The sequence below is a fragment of the Cydia amplana genome, chromosome 27, assembly GCF_948474715.1.
Source record: "Cydia amplana chromosome 27, ilCydAmpl1.1, whole genome shotgun sequence".
NCBI lineage: Eukaryota > Metazoa > Arthropoda > Insecta > Lepidoptera > Tortricidae > Cydia > Cydia amplana.
In genome coordinates this window covers 6,013,060-6,033,392 of record NC_086095.1, presented here as the reverse complement: position 1 = coordinate 6,033,392, position 20,333 = coordinate 6,013,060, and the positions used below count along the sequence as shown (strand labels likewise).

General features: G+C 40.3%; 1 protein-coding gene across 1 annotated transcript; it reads left to right on the top strand.

Annotated features, from left to right (window-relative positions):
- The first annotated feature begins 3,438 nt into the window (after positions 1-3,438).
- Positions 3,439-20,316, top strand: LOC134660528 (43 kDa receptor-associated protein of the synapse homolog). The gene is made up of 13 exons (XM_063516303.1): positions 3,439-3,468; positions 4,244-4,359; positions 5,012-5,091; positions 7,131-7,288; positions 8,079-8,230; positions 8,574-8,696; positions 9,430-9,613; positions 11,659-11,859; positions 15,174-15,283; positions 15,726-15,906; positions 17,730-17,920; positions 19,468-19,603; positions 20,221-20,316. The coding sequence occupies exons 2-13, from the start codon at positions 4,322-4,324 to the stop codon at positions 20,314-20,316; spliced, it is 1,650 nt and encodes a 549-aa protein (XP_063372373.1). The 5' UTR covers positions 3,439-3,468; positions 4,244-4,321.
- Positions 20,317-20,333: the final 17 nt, after the last annotated feature.

Here is a 20,333-nt window from a genome sequence, read left to right as displayed (position 1 = left end):
TTTTTAAATATTTCCGTAGATTCATAGATTCAAAAAGTAAGGTTTGACCTAATTTGATGACATTTACCTAGTAGACGTATATCGTGACCTAGGTCATTCAGGACGAGACAGATACAGTATAGTTTAAACACTAATGCTTAGGTTATGTCATAGATTCTTAGATTCCGAGAGATTTCTAGTAAATATATGTTTATGTTATTTTTAAATAACATTTAGTCAGTATTTTTTCTAAAACTGTATCCCGGGAGTATATTGACATTTTCTAGATCTAGATACTTCCTCATTAGTCACTTTTGTTAAACAATAGACTGGTATTTAAACAATAAAACCAACATGAATTTCAATAACATAGTCATACATTTACATGAGTACATGACACATCAATTATGTAAAATAATGTCAAAATAAATAATAGATTTATTTACATCAATATTCTAGTAAACTATAAATTACAGCTATATTTAAATTCCGAATACCTAGTAATTCTAGAATTTAATGACAACCTAACTAGGCGATCTAATTTGTATCGTATTGTTAGTTAAATAGAGCTCAAATGACTTAAACTATCTTCAGCATTTTATTATAAAGTTGAGTAATTTATTTAAAATCTGTCTTTGGATCTATTCCAAAAGATTACAACACGGAAATTGTACTAAATAATCTAAATATTGTAAATGCTAGATGAATCAAATTATTTACATCGATGTTCTAGTAAACTATAAATTATAGCTACATTTCACCTAACTGTTTGGCGATCTGATTTGAATTATAATGTCAGTTAAATATAGCTTAAATTACTAAAACTATCTATTTTATTATAAAGAGAAGTAATTTCTTAAAATCAGTCGTTGGATCGATTCCAAAACATTACAACGCGGAAAGAGTACTAAATAATTTAAATATTGTAAATGCTAGACGAATCAAATTATTTACATCAATGTTGTAGTAAACTATAAATTACATTTACTTACATTTCAATTCCTAATAGTAATTCTAGAATCAAAATGACACACCTAAATAGGCGATCTCATTTGAATTATAATGTTAGTTAAATAGAGCTTAAATTACAAAAACGATCGTCAGTATTTTATTATAACTTGAAGTTATTTCTTTAAAATCAGTTGTTGGTCCTATTCCAAAACATTACAACGTGGAAAAAGTACTAAATATTGTAAATGAGTCAATTTATTTAACGCAGTTTATAAAGTTGAACGAAAAAAATATGTTACAATTTTTTTCACATTGGGTGGTCACTATAAAAAAAGTCGTACTAATCGATTTAGTATATTTTTCTATAAAAAATGTTGAGGTAGGTTTTTAATTTGACAATGTTTTTACGTAACATAAATAGAGTTTCAAAAAAGAAAGATAATTTTAATCATTTTTAGACAATTATTTGAATGAATTATCATAGATCTTAAAAACTATCCACAAGCTTTCAAGTGAATTCCGACATATTAACCTTTTCCACGCCGTGTCAAACACAAAAGCTGTCACTCAGACGCCACGTCATTGAAGTGTCAAAACTGAAGTTGAACTTTATATGAACTTTATGTACCTATATGCACGTATGTCGATGTTGCTCCGTGGTATGTGACCGATTAATCGGTCTTTGGCGTTGAACCGAAGGTGCGGATATATCGGTCATTGGCGTCCAAAAGGTTAAAGAGTTTCTACTACAAGTCCCGCCGAGTCCCACGCAAACGAAGTCACGGAAAATGCTAGCACCCTTATAAATAATAAATAAGTAGGTAACATTCAGCTTTGAATGATGTCATTAAGGAACAGATTGAAACAAGCCGGCCGTGATGAGCGATAATTAACTTTGCAGTTTGGCCTGAATAAACGGACTGTTCAGCTGAATGCATAATACCGTGTTTGGAGGCCGTTTGTGGGATGAGCTTTCGACTTTTTTTAATATCACGAACACTTATAACAGAGAGAATAGAGTTTTATTATAATGCACGCTATGTAGTGATGTTTTTGGTGTTGTAGGAACTCTATTAAGCTAAGCTCCTTATAATGGGTTAATAAAATTCCACTACAACTTTTTTTAAATCAAGGGCAAATGGAATGAAAAAAATCACACGGGAACTAAACTAGGGCAGACTCTAAGGGCCGATACAGACGGACTGCAACTTGTATGTGAAATGCACGTCAATTGCAACCATAGATTAGTACCTATATGTTATTACTGTAAACTGCAACGTCGTCGGCGTGCGGTCCCCATACAAGTTGCAGTCGGGTTACAGGTTGCAGTCCGTCTGTACCGGCCCGAAACAAAACTTTAAAACTTGACATATACCTCTGGCGAGCACTGTTTAGAACGGTAAGACAAGGGGAAAAAAATACCCGTGGACCCTGGACCGTGGACTGTGGGTCAAAGCAGTGGTAACTGGTAGGTACCACGGTTAAAACGCGCGTGAGGATAGTGGTGTGGTATAAAAGTTAATAATATAAGTCTAAAAAAATAATACTTCTTTTTATAACCCAATCGTTAGAATGTGTCGTCAGTACAATGATTTAGTATCACAGCATAGAGACATCGACACGGCTAGCGGTTTTCAAGAGGCAAGTCGTTAAGGTTCTTGGCCACCATACTACACAACAACAATAGTAAGAGTAAGCAATTTAACATGTTAAGATCATTTATGTAATTTTATAATTAAGTATGTTTTTAAGATATTTTGTTTTTTTTTTTTAATTTTTGGATAGTTTTTGCTCGTTATTATTTATTGTTCTTGCTGTGCTCACTTATTTTGGGTGGCATTTCTATATAAAGCCTACCACTTTTATTGTAATCATGTATTGAATGTCATCTGTATAATGTACCTTATAAAAAAAAAAAAACAGCAAACCACGGTTACCCTCAGATAACCATCACGTTTACGTTGACATTGACACTATTGAGCGCATTAATAATAAATTGATCTAAAGACGGGTCTTACGGGCAATAAGAATGGGACCAGACGGGCCAGTGCAATGCGATTGGTTGATGAGTACGCATCACGCGCGCGATTGGTCGCAACTAGTTGCGTTAGACGTCACGATTGGCTCGAATTCGTGAGTGACACCGCTGAACTAGCACCATTCTTAGTGCCCGTAAGGCCCGTCATTAGATATAGGTCAATGCCTTAATTGGCTTGACAGATATAAATCACGAAAACCTTCTGTTTAATTTACGTTTACTTAATTTCAGTTGTATGTATATCGTTCGTTACCATTAAACAAAATTAAATATATTTTCACTTACAGAAAAGCTGTTGGTCTTCTAATAAAATAAAATAATAAAAATAATGATGATTTCATGTAAACTAACTTCTGTTCTGTCCTAACTTTAATTTTCTTCTCAAGTAACCAATTTAAACTTTTTTTGCAGGTAATGCCGTAAAAGCGAAGTAATGGCTGTCGTTTTTGCTACAAAATGGATCAGGTGCTGAGGTGTGCCCCCTACGGTGTCTGAATCAGGTTTATTAAGATTATAATAAACATATAAATAATTTAAACATCTGGGGTCAATCTTAATCAGATCAATCTAGCCCTAAACTAAAAAAAGCTTGTATTATGGGTACTATATACATACTTATATTGTATAGATAAATACATACTTAGACACATTTATAAATTTCCGCTACCTAAAGGTTGTCTGGAAGAGATCGCTTTTTAGCGATAAGACCGCCTGTTGTTTACCCTCTCTTCTTTTCTGTATTCTTTGTATTGTTTTCTGTAATGAGGTGTGCAATAAAGAGTATTTGTATTGTATTGTATTCTATTGTACATAGATAACATCCGTAACTCAGGAACAAATATTTGTGATTAAACACACATAAATTAAATGCTCTGATTGGGATTCGAACCCGGGACCTCCTGATGCTTGGTAGGCAACTACCGACTTGCTTATTTAAGAATAGTTATTTGTTTTAAATGCCCCCTTGTGTTAATATAATATTAATACAATTAAATTTGATACCTACCCGAGAAAGCGAAGGATTCCAAAACATAAAAATAACAACAACAACAATAAAATAATAATAACATTGTATAATTTGTATTTTATTTTGACGTGTAAAATGTACTTTTTATTTTTACCAATAAAAATCTGTATCTGTACAAGAACTTAGCGAGCTGTTCGAAAACTGATGATTCTAAATCAATTCTACCAACTTGAGAAACAACAAAAATTATTAAAAAAAAATATTATTATATAGATACTAATAAAGTATGTTAATCTCTTTCTCTCTAGTGTTCGTGCGCGGTGTGCGAGCGAGAACGCAGGATGCACCCGACGTCCAGGTGACGCTGTCGGCTCCACCCGAGGAACATGTCATGGGATTCTATAGAGTCGCGAGACTTCCTCGGGTAAGCTAATGTAAACCCTATTTGAATGTGGTAAAGTTGAAAATCGTAACCGTAAAAATATTTGTGTAATTTTGGTGTGTTAGATTACACACGAGATGGCGTTGTTTTGTGCGAGCTAATTTCTTCTGAATCACACTATCAAGGTTTTTTGAAAGAGTATTTTTGCTCTAGATCTTGTTTAGATTATTACGTACCCAAATACTGCAAGAGCGAACCCATTCATTTGTATTGTGCATATTATTTTCTTTAACCAAAAGTTATACATTAAACGTAGAAAAATTCCATGTTTGACTGCAAATAATGTATCATATACCTATATTTTTAAATAAGAACATAGTCTAGACCACCTTAATTTTGTACAAACCTTGCTATAAGCATGCATACGTATCCTAAACCTTTAAACGAGCAATTCTTGTATATTTATTTATATATGGGATCTCGGAAACGGCTCTAACGATTTCGATGAAATTTGCTATATGGGGGTTTTCGGGGGCGAAAAACCGATCTAGATAAGAGGTCTTATCTCTGGGAAAACGCGCATTTTTGAGTTTTTATGATGTTTTCCGAACAAAGCTCGGTCTCCCAGATATTTCCCTATAAGCTCCATACTTGACGTAGCATAGTTTTAGTTTTATTTTTGTATTAATTTCAGCGGGGTACCAGCTCACCAGTTGTCGGCGACGCGGCTGCTGAGCTCCCCGGACCCCTCACACCATCTCGATGAACCGCCAGGTAACATCTTACTCTAACATACCCTACCATACTCCTGCGATCTTGGTTATTAACTAACTAGAGTTAGACCAAGAAAAGTCTGCAACGATTTTGATAGCACACGCAGTGCAAGTGTTATTTTAAACGTCAAACTTCTATGAAATTATGATGTATAAATAACACTTGCACTGCGTGTGCTATCAAAATCGTTGCAAACTTTTCTTGGTCTAACCCTAACTTACTACACTGGTTCAGCGACTAATAATGAACATTTTCTTATTCTGAGCCCTCTTTTGGGGGTTGTTCCCACTAGTTATTACCGCCAAGTTGTTACCAGTGGTGGAAATATTTTTCCCAGTAGTTACCACTGGTAAAAGGTGGGAAAAAAATTCCCAGTAGTTGCCACTGGTAACAACTTGGTGGTAACTAGTGGGAATAACCCTCTCATGGTAGTTGAGTCTTTCAAGAGCGTTAAAATAAACGTTTTGGATTTGAACTTGGAAGCTTTTTCTTTCTACATATAACTACTTACTTACTATAACTTTAAAAAACCTCCTGTTTGCATACAATAGGAGTAGTAAATTTGTTAGTACAATAATTGTTAATACATAGTTGAGTAGGCATATATGTATATTACCTACTTTAAAGAATGTCACTTTCAATAAATACTACTTCTGTAAATACCTTTAAAAAATTACTAGTAGGTACTTTTAAGACTAAATTTCTTGGTGTGCGATCATTAGTTTTCTTCAGAAAAATCATATTAATTTCATTACTTACATATTTAGTAAAAAATAAGAACCGAAGACTGAATGGATACTATATATAAGTACACTCAGCAAAATGTACGTTTCTTAGACCCACTTGCACCATCCCACTAACCCTGGGTTAAGCAGTTAAATCGTTAACCCAGTGTCAAATTGTACTGGTAGCTATGGTAAGTCCAGGTTTAATCGGTTAACCCTGGGTTAGAGGAATGGTGCAAGTGGGACTTAGCTGGATTTTAATCCTAAAGGGTGACTCAAAACACAAAACAAAACATTTTTTTGAGTTGAGCCATGGGCGGGCAGGCTGATTAATTTTTTTTTTTAATTTTTCACGGAAGCACAGAAATAATAAAAGCCTAGAGATAGAGATAAACATTTTTTTATATTGCTGAGTGTACTAAGTAAACTTGTCATACATCAGTTTGAATCACCGCTTCTCTGTGTGCATGTCTGATATGTCTGTTAACTTCAAGGCTTGCCAGATTTGCCCGACCAGACAGGTAAGCAACTGTTTTAGTAGATACTATTACTAATTTATCTGTTTTGGCTGCATTTCTTCTCCCATATTATTTTAGTGATCATAGTTTGTATGTTTGTTTGTTGAGTGTTTCCAACATGTGTTTTTCCATTAATTAAGTAGTTCATTTTCTTATTTTATAGGAGCGGGAGGACCCTCATGGGTTACGCATTTTTTACAATAATCGATTCAGAAAACCCCGTTTGCTTATCTTGCCCTCTAGATGTCGCTATCACGTGCACTTATGGATCCTGAATTACATTGTTGAGGTTTTCCTAAATTAATTAAATAACCTAATAATATTGAGATTTGGAATAAGTTGCAACTTACAAAAGGCACCTCAATATGTCTTTTGTGATTATAAATTATCACCAATAGCACTGTATTTTTGTTAATTTATGCAATTTTACAGGACTATTTAAGATCAAATAATGTTTTTTTCTCACAATCCTGGGGGCCGATTTTTGAATTTCGATCGCTCGATTTCGTCACTCGAAAATCGGTGGAAAACGGCGAAATGCTAATTTTTTAAATACGAGCGATCGAAATTTGAAATCTATTGGTATTGACCACTCGATTTTAATTCTATTAGTAGAATTTAAATGCCTAGTAGTGGAGATATTAATTAACGAAATACACGAAATCGAGTGGTCGAAATTCAAAAATCGGCCCCCTGTTCGTTTTTAAACTTCCTATTCCCACACAATTTCAATATCGTAAACTTTACTTACAACGCCATCTATCAAATCACGTCCTAACTAACATCTATTTGATAGAGCTACACTCTTTCGCTGAGGACTGCGGGGAGCGGAATGGCGCGCTGCGCTGGGGCTCTCGTTTCGGCCCCGCGCACCGCCCCCCTGCTGCCGCAGGGCTGCTTGACTGCTTCAGAGGGTGCCGCATGCGCATCGATCAATACCTCGCTAGGAGAAAGGTGAGGTCACTGAACTCACAGGTGTGACTAAGTGTCGGTTGTTTGTCATCGTTAAAGAGTTGCTAAATTTGATTGTATGGAAAGTTTCATAGTATTAAAGCGCCGCGGCGTCCCGGGTGACGTTGATCAGTCTGCCAAGTGCGGATGATGCAACTGGCACTAAGTACATCTAACCTAACGGTGACAAATACGTATACCAAGAAGTAGATTGTTACAATTTAGCGCACTTGGGTTCCCGTTACGGGACCGCGCATGTCCCTTCTGAGGATGCCGTATAAGCATGGATCAATACCTCGCTAGTAAGAAGGGGAAAGATTCCTTGTTGACCTGGGGTGACAAAGTACAGTCAGCCTAACGGTGACAAAAGGTTTACAAAGTAGACTATTGAGAAACCAGCTCGTTTGAGCTCTTAGTTGGTTCTCAGAATTCACGCTAAATAAGCCTCGTATACAGTGCTTTAGCCCCATAATAATACCACCAATATAACTATGGTCCTTAATTAATTGAAGCAGTTTTTTAGTTATCTATTTATATTTGAGAGTCTCCTGAATGCAATAATGCAATAGCAAATCGATCAATTTTTGATCTAATCATGGGTTTCGCGGTGCGGGCTCTCATTTTACCTACTTGTCACAAATGTGGGCGATTATGTCTTTCAAGGATCGGATTGTATAGCCACGGGCGGCGCTGTCGCTAGATCAATAGATGCTACTTGTATCATCTGCAAAGATGTACAAGGCCTGATGATGATTGATCTAATATTAAACTAAACTATTGAACTTTCGTTCAGATCGAGCGCGGCGTGCGTCTGTACGGGCAGAATGAGCAGCAACTAGCAGTGAAAGTGTGGCTATCGGCGCTGAAAGGGGTCCGGCACAGGAGTGACCGCTTCGCTCTGCTTGGCCACTTATACCAGGCATACAATGACTTTGGAAAGTACAGGTAAGGTTCTGTTTATATTACTTCTAAGGGTAGAATGGGCATAGCAGTGAAAGTGTAGTTGTTACCATACAAACGGAGTTTCGTTCTCATTTTAAAACTACGTGTTGGATTGTAATAAAACTTTACACATACAATGATATGAGATGGAAGCTCCGGCCCGGTCACGGCCCGGTCTATAATGCGCGAGGCTACAGCCCAAAGTCATCCTTCATGCGAATGCAAGGATTGAGAAGGTTCATGAAAGCGCCGCACAACATTAGAGGTGGTTTTCAAAGGGTTAACATCTCCTTGTTTGTTATGATGTTGTATTTGAGGACACATATTACATTAAACATTTTTACAGGGAATCCCTGGAATTTGCAAACCGCCAGCTGGGGATATCTGAGGAGCTGGATTCCGCACCGATGCGCGCTGAAGCCTACCTCAATCTGGCCAGGGCACATCAGACCTTGGGTGGACTGGACAGGTATGATATTACAATAACATGCTAAGTACCTATACCAGTATTTGAATGAATATTCACTTTGTGCATTGCTTTGGCGCGTATGGGACATATATGGGACGCACGCATTTATTCCTTGTTTGACACTCCTGTCAGATATAATTTACTCGTAATGCAAATATTCATCAACAACTCAAGCATATTCTTAAAAAAAAACAATTTGGTGAATTACTTAGAACTAAGTACCTATTGAAACTAGATGGACCGACGATATGGTTAAAATCGCGGAAACCGTTGATTGAGGGCAGCGAATGACCGTTCGTTGTGGAGATCCTCGTGGGAGGCCTTTGTCCAGCAGTAGACGTCTTTCGGCTGATGATGATGATGATGATTGATACAGAGCAGAACTAGGGTTGCCAGATGGTCGGGATTTGGCGGGATTCTCCCGATTTTAGCATGTGCTCCCGATTCCCGACAAAGTAAAAATTGTCCCGAAAAACAGCTTCACGTTATAAAACAATAATTAAGCTGACATAGTGCCAATAATGTAAAATATCGTTGTTTTTAATACAAAAACTTTTTTCCCGACTTAAGTCCCAAAATTCCGAAAAATAGATATTTTTTCCCGATAATAGCGTCTTTCGATCTGGCAACCCTAAGCAGATCTGACATGACACGTATTACACGTTTATAAAAAAAACAGTAACGATGAAATTGTTAGGATAGTAGGTATATATTTTCGTGTTTTGGTTTCCAGAGCTCTGTCATATGCCCGCCATGCGCTGTACAACGACTGCGGGGGAGGCTCCACCGCGGGCTGCGTCCATCTCACCGTCGCAGCCGTCAGTTTGGAACTCGGCGCCTTCTCGAAGGCCATGGATGGCTTTCAGAAGGCGCTGGGAGTTGCCCAGGCGCAGGGCGACAACACGTTACTATTACAGGTTAGACGGCGTAATATTACATGCACTGTACAAGGAGGTTCCATCGCTGGCTGCGTCCATCTCACCGTCGCAGCCGTCAGTTTGGAACTCGGCGCCTTTTCGAAGGCCATGAATGGCTTCCAGAAGGCTCTGGGAGTTGCCCAGGCGCAGGGCGACAACACGTTACTATTACAGGTTAGACGGCGTAATATTACATGCACTGTACAAGGAGGTTCCATCGCTGGCTGCGTCCATCTCACCGTCGCAGCCGTCAGTTTGGAACTCGGCGCCTTTTCGAAGGCCATGGATGGCTTTCAGAAGGCGCTGGGAGTTGCCCAGGCGCAGGGCGACAACACGTTACTATTACAGGTTAGACGGCGTAATATTACATGCACTGTACAAGGAGGTTCCATCGCTGGCTGCGTCCATCTCACCGTCGCAGCCGTCAGTTTGGAACTCGGCGCCTTTTCGAAGGCCATGAATGGCTTCCAGAAGGCTCTGGGAGTTGCCCAGGCGCAGGGCGACAACACGTTACTATTACAGGTTAGACGGCGTAATATTACATGCACTGTACAAGGAGGTTCCATCGCTGGCTGCGTCCATCTCACCGTCGCAGCCGTCAGTTTAGAACTCGGCACCTTCTCGAAGGCCATGGATGGCTTTCAGAAGGCTCTGGGAGTTGCCCAGGCGCAGGGCGACAACACGTTACTATTACAGGTTAGACGGCGTAATATTACATGCACTGTACAAGGAGGTTCCATCGCTGGCTGCGTCCATCTCACCGTCGCAGCCGTCAGTTTGGAACTGGGCGCCTTCTCCAAGGCCATGGATGGCTTCCAGAAGGCTCTGGGAGTTGCCCAGGCGCAGGGCGACAACACGTTACTATTACAGGTAACACACACACAACACACACACACACACACACACACACACACACACACACAAGTATTACAGGTTTAGACGGCATACTATTGCATGCACAAGGAGGTTCCATCGCTGGCTGCGTCCATCTCACCGTCGCAGCCGTCAGTTTAGAACTCGGCGCCTTCTCGAAGGCCATGGATGGCTTTCAGAAGGCGCTGGGAGTTGCCCAGGCGCAGGGCGACAACACGTTACTATTACAGGTTAGAGTTTAGACGGCATAGTAGGGTTATTCCCACTAGTTACCACCGTGTTGTTACCAGTGGTAACTACTGGGAATTTTTTCCCCACCTTTTACCACTGGTAACTACTGGGAAAAATAATTCCCAGTAGTTACCGCCAACTCGGTTTGGTAACAACTGGTACGGTAAAAACTTGGTGGTAACTAGTCCCATTGGAATAACCCGGCACTGTACAAGGAGGTTCCGCCAATGGCTGCGTCCATTTCACCGTGGCAGCTGACAATTTGGAGCTCCGCGCCTTCTCCAAGGCCATGGATGGCTTTCAGAAGGCTCTTGGAGTTTTTTAACGGAAGAAAAAACCAGACTAAACCAAAAACGCACAGAAAGGAAACTTCCTACAATACCGAAGTTTGACAGCGGTTCAGGGACCATCACCAATTATGCTGTTCCTTTCTAATATAATTTGTTGCAGGCTTTTAATTTGTTGACTTTTTAATTTTATTTTTATTTGAAGATGAATGATGATGTGGTGGCTAAGATGTTTGGTTTTTGTAATATTTTTGTATGCATGTGCCTAGATTTAAGATTTCAAACACAATTTAATATTGTTACTGAATAAATGATGATGATATATCGTACTATCCCTTTCGGCTAATTAGGGTTGTCAAAATTCAAGTAATTATCTTATCTGTGGTTGTGCACGCAAAGTTGTGCCATCGCTGATAATTGCTCGGAGCAATGCTGAGCCGAACGGAGCCTAGAATGCTTGAACGCTCTAGTTCCCTAACCCTGCCGGCCTAGCCAAGGTGACAATCGCTATCGCTTCGACAACGAAACGCTTTGTGTCTCTAATATCACTTTTCCATATTAGTGCAACAGTGACAGTTACGTTTTAATGGCTACGGAGCGTAAGCGATTGGCATGTTGGCTACGCGTCCTGGTTCTACTAATATGTATTTCCAGGTGTACGTCGGTCTGTCCGAGCTGTGGCGTCGTCTCCGCGACGCCGAGCGCGCGGTGGCGTGCGCGGCGCGCGCCTGCGACCTGGGCCGGGGCCCGCGCGCCCTCGACCTCAACACCAGACACCACAGAATAGCGCTGCTGCAAATGGCGGCGGCCTTACGGGCAAGAGGCGAGCTCGGAGATGCACATGATTATTGTAACGTGAGTTGTACAATGAATGAATGAATGAAACCTTTATTTCAGGGCAACCAGTGGCCCATACATAAACACTAAAACATAAACATTAAAACTAGCATACATATTATCGAACGAGCGAGCGAAGCAATGTGAAGTTCTTAGATTCAACTTGGAACACACGGCTGGCTAGGGGCACGTCCCGGCATTTCGATGTTTTTAAGCTGAACTATCAGAGGATAGTTTGATACACAATAACTTAAGTAAATTTGTTCTAATTTAAATGAAATTGGGCGAACGTAAAGTTGAGGGCACTATATTTTAGTCATTAAATTTTGAGCAGGCTCGATCAAGAGGTTAATGAGCTAGAAGAGCTTAAAATGCTAAAAAGCTATTTGTGAGGGGTCTTGCTATTCTGGTCATTTTAATTGCAAGAAGTTTGGTATCAAATGAAAGTGCTCGGTTTACACATTTATAATATTGTTTTATAATTCAAGATTTTAAAATAATTAGCAAGATAAAAACGAAATAAAATAAACATAATATTAGTATTTGACAAGAAAGATTAGGTACGGCTTACCACAGATACAGTTTATTTTAATTTCTATAGTGACTTAAATTTATCAAATAAGACAGATCTTGCAATAAAACGCACGCGCTTTTCGATCCTTTGATGACTGAATTCAATTGATCTTTTTGGCGAACCGCGAGTTCTCAGTTCGGGGCGAACTAGGTGAGGGTGGGGAGGGTCGATCCCTAGGGGACACTTGGTAAACTTCATTTTCAATCAAACCAAACGAGATACATTTTTTTGCACTGTTAACACTCATTCATTCGTTCCTAACTTCACGTTCTGTCATGGCACTGTATCGGAAAAGTCAGTGGTTCAAAAATGGCGGACGGTGAAAGATTTTCTGCGTACTATATTCAATTTTCGGTAAGCTTTAACTGGATTTATTTTATAATATGAGATGGAAATGATGTTAGTGAGTGTGCTTATTTTATTTGTTGTTTATTGAAGTGATGATTAACTTGGATTACATTGATATACGCGAACACACGTTTCGAGTACGGCACGTTTTATAATCTTACTATGTATGGGGAGACTTTGTCTTTTTCTTCAGGGGAGATATGTTTCCGGGATCATGTCACCCCCAAAGCGATCAAGTACACATTGTAATAAATTTACTTACAAAATGATTCATAGAGCTATCATAAATATTTTCTTTTCTTTAGTAAATCATGCCGCAAAATTACGACCAGTGAAACACTGATTCAAACTTTCAAGGTTTTTGACTCATTATTGTTTATTGAAACGGGATTTAATGGCGTATAATTCAGTTTTTAATTATACAACTGACTTCGAACTCCGAAAACTGAATTATCCCCGTGGCCTTTGAAAAGACTAACTAAAGTTGACATCAACATTTTGCGAACTACCCGCACTTGGTCTTGATTATCAAGTTAAACATTTTACACACAGGGGATGTTACTCGGTCGACAAACAACACTTATAACGATATTTGGTTATCAACCGGCGATATTTGTTTTTATGGATGAAATGCTATTTTAATGGCTTTCCGACCTTATGTACTATAGAACCGTCGGTCCATAGAAAGGATTTTAGGATTATGCAGCTCAAACACCGTCCTCGAAACGTGAGCAGTAAATTTCTAAACTTATTTAATATAGTAAACAATAACGACCAGAGATGGGTAAAAAATTTATAATTGCTGTAGGTATCTGACGCTAAAAATACCTTCATAATAACTTTAAAAAATTTAGCTTGTTACAAGAAATTTTATGTTAATAACTTAGATTTTTGTTTTTTTTTTAACTTTTTTTGGTTCAAAAATTGATTCCCTATTTTATGTTGTTTTATGGATAATACGATTACATTGTTTTTTTTTAAGTATAAGATTATGGATTAATATGTGTTTGATATCTTCATATATTAATTTTCTGTAGATAAAGTGAATAAATTAATGTAGATACTACCCTCGAAATATGACATTGTCGCTTAAAATCTTTTTACCAAGTGTCCCCAAATCTGGAAGAGTTGATCCCTTCGGCTTAGACATCTGATTACCGGAAATACAACTTCAAAGCATGGAAGATGCAATATATATATGTTTGCTGTGTATTTTACAAATTATAGATGCATTGCTAATAGCGATCCGAGTTATATAATCAATGAGAATCTGGTATGGGGAGACATGGTAAAAATCTGTTTACCATGTGTCCCAAGAACCAGGGTCACTTGATCCCCCTAGGATCAAGGCTCCCGACCAGGGGTAAACAAGTCTCCCTTACATAGGGGACACATGGTAAAAGTCAACAGTATGGGTTTTCATTAAATAACGGTCTAATTTATTGCACAAATCTGTTCTAATTCAAACTAGAACTGAAGAGATAAATTCTGAATCGTATGGTCTATAAAGTTTTTCAATACTACAAATAGTTAAGAAAATGTATGCTAAAAACAAAAGGGGTGATCAACCCTCCCCAGTTTCCCCTACTAGTAAAAATATAAACTAAACACTAAAAACCGCATTATGATTGCGATGCAATACGCAACCCCGCAGTGTCAGGCCGGCCGCGGAACCGCCGAAACTTGACACCCATCGACCAAAACTCCTCCTTGGTGAAGGTCGCTAGATGTTCAGTCGGAGCGCTCACCACAAACGACACTTTAGAACAACATGAACATGGTTGATGAGGCGTACCCCTTGCAGGCAAGATCACATCCATCAGGATCATGCAGGAAGGGAAAGCAAAGCTGATCTCAACGTCAGACATCATATAGCATTATGCTACTTCAGATAACCGCTGCGTTGGAAGCGACATTTCATGTCCGGAAAAAATGGTCTTGGCTTTTTCTTTTCGCCAGAAAACTTAATGATCAATCCATCATCTCATTAATTTCATAATATCACAGACACATTCCATATACAATCACCCATCGATTGCCAAGCATATAACTTTCTAGAACGAATAACGAAAAATAGAAGCATATAACGTTCTCATATTATAAATAAATAAATAATAAATAAATAAATATTATAGGACATTATTACAAAAATTGACTAAGCCCCACGGTAAGCTCAAGAAAGCTTGTGTTGTCGGTACTCAGAGAACGATATATATAATATACAAATACTTAAATACATAGAAAACAACCATGACTCAGGAACAAATATCTGTGCTCATCGCACAAATAAATGCCCTTACTGGGATTTGAACCCAGGACCGCGGCTTCACAGGCAGGGTCACTACCCACTAGGCCAGACCGGTCGTCAAAATTATGATAATAAGTATGTTCATCCATTGACTATTCGCAGGAGGCCTTAAGGCTGGCGGCGGTGGCGGGAGACCAAGGTAGCTACGCGCGAGCCGTGCGTATAGCCGGGGATGTCTACAGACGGAAATGCGACATTGGGAAAGCTCTAAGGTATATAATATAGCTGGTTAAACAAATTCTAATTAAATCGCGCCGCGATTCGCGCACGAGTGTGGAAGGCCCTTAAAGAAGTTTGCGAGCCCAGTTACTCAATACCCACCCGTAGCTTGCGCTGTTTGCTTTGGATAAAACAAACTTAAGAACATAAATTAAATACCTAATACCTAAAATTAGTTTTACATTATTGTAAAGTCATTCATAGTCGTTATTGGGTCGCTTCGGGTCGAAGGACCACATTATTTTTTGATTGAAATAGTCTAGTTGGCATATCAACAATTTAAAAAACAACCCATCTCCTAATTCTCTTGATAGGATGGCATATATAAAAGTTTATAAAATATTATCCCAAGTAATTTCAATGCCTTTATCTTAACTACGCAGCATAGACACATAACTACTTACTCCTAATTAATGTATTTGATAACTTTCCCAGGCACTACGAAGTAGCAATGGGCGCTGGTCAGGCCCTCGGAGACCGTCTAGCTCAAATGGAAGCCATGGACGGCGCAGCGCGCTGTCTGGAAGCTCTTCGGAAGCAGGGCCGCATCTGTAACTGCCGGCCGCTTGAGTTCAACACTAGGCTACTGGAGGTAGCCACGTCTGTTGGGGCTAAGGTGAGGCATTGTCATATAATAAATAGATAGCACTTGTATATAGCTCTAATGGAAGCCATGGACGGCGCAGCGCGCTGTCTGGAAGCTCTTCGGAAGCAGGGCCGCATCTGTAACTGCCGGCCGCTTGAGTTCAACACTAGGCTACTGGAGGTAGCCACGTCTGTTGGGGCTAAGGTGAGGCATTGTCATATAATAAATAGATAGCACTTGTATATAGCTCTAATGGAAGCCATGGACGGCGCAGCGCGCTGTCTGGAAGCTCTTCGGAAGCAGGGCCGCATCTGTAACTGCCGGCCGCTTGAGTTCAACACTAGGCTACTGGAGGTAGCCACGTCTGTTGGGGCTAAGGTGAGGCATTGTCATATAATAAATAGATAGCACTTGTATATAGCTCTAATGGAAGCCATGGACGGCGCAGCGCGCTGTCTGGAAGCTCTTCGGAAGCAGGGCCGCATCTGTAACTGCCGGCCGCTTGAGTTCAACACTAGGCTACTGGAGGTAGCCACGTCTGTTGGGGCTAAGGTGAGGCATTGTCATATAATAAATAGATAGCACTTGTATATAGCTCTAATGGAAGCCATGGACGGCGCAGCGCGCTGTCTGGAAGCTCTTCGGAAGCAGGGCCGCATCTGTAACTGCCGGCCGCTTGAGTTCAACACTAGGCTACTGGAGGTAGCCACGTCTGTTGGGGCTAAGGTGAGGCATTGTCATATAATAAATAGATAGCACTTGTATATAGCTCTAATGGAAGCCATGGACGGCGCAGCGCGCTGTCTGGAAGCTCTTCGGAAGCAGGGCCGCATCTGTAACTGCCGGCCGCTTGAGTTCAACACTAGGCTACTGGAGGTAGCCACGTCTGTTGGGGCTAAGGTGAGGCATTGTCATATAATAAATAGATAGCACTTGTATATAGCTCTAATGGAAGCCATGGACGGCGCAGCGCGCTGTCTGGAAGCTCTTCGGAAGCAGGGCCGCATCTGTAACTGCCGTCCGCTTGAGTTCAACACTAGGCTGCTGGAAGTAGCCACGTCTGTCGGGGCTAAGGTGAGGCATTGTCATATAATAAATAGATAGCACTTGTATATAGCTCTAATGGAAGCCATGGACGGCGGAGCGCGCTTCGGAAGCGCAAGTTTTCCTTCTGTTGGAGGTCTGTACCTCCATCTTAGGCTTCTGTTCCTCGCCAATCGAGCATATGGCCTCCCGTAGGAGCAGTCAATAAAGCACACCATCTAGCAGGGGGAAGGCCCTACGGTCTCGTGCCTTCAACTTTGCTCGTCATTATAATTCTCCAGACTATCCACGGGGCGACGTGAGGTGTCCGAAGTAAGCGAGTATTTAACCTTTTCGACGCGGTGTCGAACACAAAAGCTGTCGGACGACACGTCACCGAAGTGAAGTCTCAAAAATGAAATTGAACTTTATGCATGTGCACGTAGGTTGCTCTGTGGTATGTGACCGATTAATCTTTGGCTTTGGACCTGCGGTGCTGATATATTCGTCACTGGCGTCTAAAAGTCCTGTCGTATCATTGAGGACTGGCGTTTTATGCCAACGTGCCAACCATTAAGATACATTTTATCTCATAATCATAATCATAATCATTTATTTGCACATAAAGGGTTTTACATACAGGTGTTATAAAGTTACATTTCCAAGCCTTTTTAGCTGTTTTTGACAGCATGCAAATGGGTCCTTATAATACATTAAATTTGTACTACATACGACTACCTTAAACTAACTTAATTACTAACTACATTAACTTAAATTAAACTAAAATAGAAAGCACAATAAATTATTCATAAATAAATGTTGTTCTGCAGATGCTGGTCCGCCGCGTTCGTCTCCGGCTCTCCGAGATCTACACAGCGCTGGGCGACAACAACGCTGCGGCGCGTCTCAAGCGCGCGGCGGCGGCGTGGGTGGCCCCGGCCTGCGCTAGGTGCAGGGAGCCTCTAGCCACGCAGCCGGAGCCGCTAGCTTCCCTGCCGTGCGCGCATATAGTACATCAAGCGTAAGTCTTTTCTTAAAAAAATAAAATTATGAGTTATGATGAGGCGTATTAAAAATTATGAGTTTTCAACGTTTTATATTTGACATTATATTATTTTATTTTTACTTGTGACTTGTTATTCATTGTTTAAATTATTATTTGAAATTTATTTATTTGCTGACATGTCCCATCATACTAAGTTTAATTAAATTATAAGCATGTAATTAGTTCATAAGTTTTCTAACACAATGTATTATTGTTAAAGAAATAAATAAATGAATGAATGAATGAATAAAATAACTCAAGCAGTAGAATAGGACAGTAGGAGTAGTAGAAGCGCTGCCAAAGTAGCATTTCAAGCTGTATAAAAGCTGTATATAAGTTTGTTTGAATACTGGCTGGACGTCGTGATAACGGAGATGGAAGAGAACATTTTCACACCTTAGGATGCCGAATAGGGAATGCAAATCGGTTATTTTCGGTTATTTTTTGTATGGAAATAATCGGTTATTAACCGAAACCGCGGTTATTTCCATACAAAAAATAACCGATTTGCATTCCCTAATGCCGAAGACCGGGCAAAGTGGAGAAGACTGAGCAGGAAAGCGGACCCTAGCGGAAAAACGCTAGGTTGAAGATTGAAAAAGAGTAGAATAGGACAACATGAAGTGTGTGTGGGTGGCCTGAGAATGCTTCCACCATAAATGCTAAGATGAAAGATAGGTCAGAAAACGACATGAAAGTGTCACTATCACTATCACCGTTATTTTTCTCTGAAAGGATCTTTGCCCATCCGGTACCATCAGGTACCGCTGAAATGACGTTTAATAAAAATTCAAAGATAAGTAGGTATACGGTTACGGGAAAAGTTAAAAAGAGCTTGGTATTTAGTCTTAGATCTTAAGACGTTTTGTCCTCATAAGGCCCAAGGTCCTACCTATAGGACTTATCATTCAGTTCAATGAAATTTAAATAATATTCAATTGGTACAGAGTTGCGTTTGTTTTGTCTCGTGCAATTTTCAAACAAAATAAAATCAACTGTATTCCCTGCACTATAGGTTCAAATTTCAGTGGCTAATTTTGATTTTTTCATTTGTATGGGCCTTAGGAGGATATGGCCGCCCGAATTTCATTTCACATTCGGCGTAATTTGATTTTTAAAGGCTTACATCCGCGGATGCGGATGCGGATGCGGATGTCAAGATAGTACCATAAAAAACGTCAAATATTACATTTTAGTAATTTTTATTTCAAAAAACCGGCCAAGTGCGAGTCGGACTCGCGTTCCAAGGGTTCCGTACATTAAGTCCCACTCACGCTTGACTGCTTATTTCTAATAGGTTTTTTTCGTTAATGACTAAATTACCTAGCAGTCTAGCACTTACGCCGATGCTAAGACGTTCCTGTAGCGACCTGTTCCACATCCGCATCCGCATTAAATCCGCATCGATTTTATGCGGATGCGGATGCGGATGTTGAAAATAATGCGGAAGTTCCGCGGTTGCGGATGCGGATATTCGCAACATCCCTGGTATGTACATATAAAGTAGTAATTGTCCTTTCCAGTTGTATGCCCGAGTCGTGGTCGCGCCGCTCGGTGCGCGGCGCGCAGCCCGAGTGCGCGGAGTGCGCGTCGCCGGCGCGGGCGCCCCGCGTGCCGCCGCCGCCCGCGCCGCCCGCGCCGAGGGACTTCCCCGACCAGGTAAAGGGCTCCACACGTGTCTCACGATAATCACGATCTGGGGCCTATTTCTCGAACGGTATTAGACTAATATTATTAGCCCACGAACTGTCAAATCGTATGGGTTGCCATGACAACACACTAATAATATTAGACTAATATCGTTCGAGAAATGGGCCCCTGATTCGCCCTGTGACAGGACTATCCTATGGAACTCTCCGTGCGAGCTCGGATTTATGCTTACGAATCTTGTCCCGCCGGCGGTACAAAAGCCAGCCAGTTGGTTGCCACACGCGCTCACGAACGCACGTCCACACGCGTTCCCGCGTATTTTTACGACAGCTACAAGCTACGTAGGTAGTATTTAAAGAAAAATCCAATTGTAGGTAATATTTTTACGAGACATTTATTTATACTTAGATAGCTAACTAAGACACCAAAGTATTTGAAATAAGCGTAGGCAACCCTAGAGTTGTGTCGCGGTGCGGGGAGCGCGTAAACGGTAGGTATTTGCGTTTTCTTTGAGAGATAAGTATCTGTTCGTAAGAACTATTATAAATAATATGTGCCTGTGATCCAATTCACTTCAAACCACCCTATGTTCTCTTTGGTATGAAATGTATGCATATTTTTTTCAGGACTTTCCCTTCGGCACCCCGCCCGTGCTGCGAGAGTCTGACCTCAACTCGGTGCTGTCTGATCACAGCAGCCAACAAGCCACTTCTAGTGTCTAAACTCTAAGATATAGGGT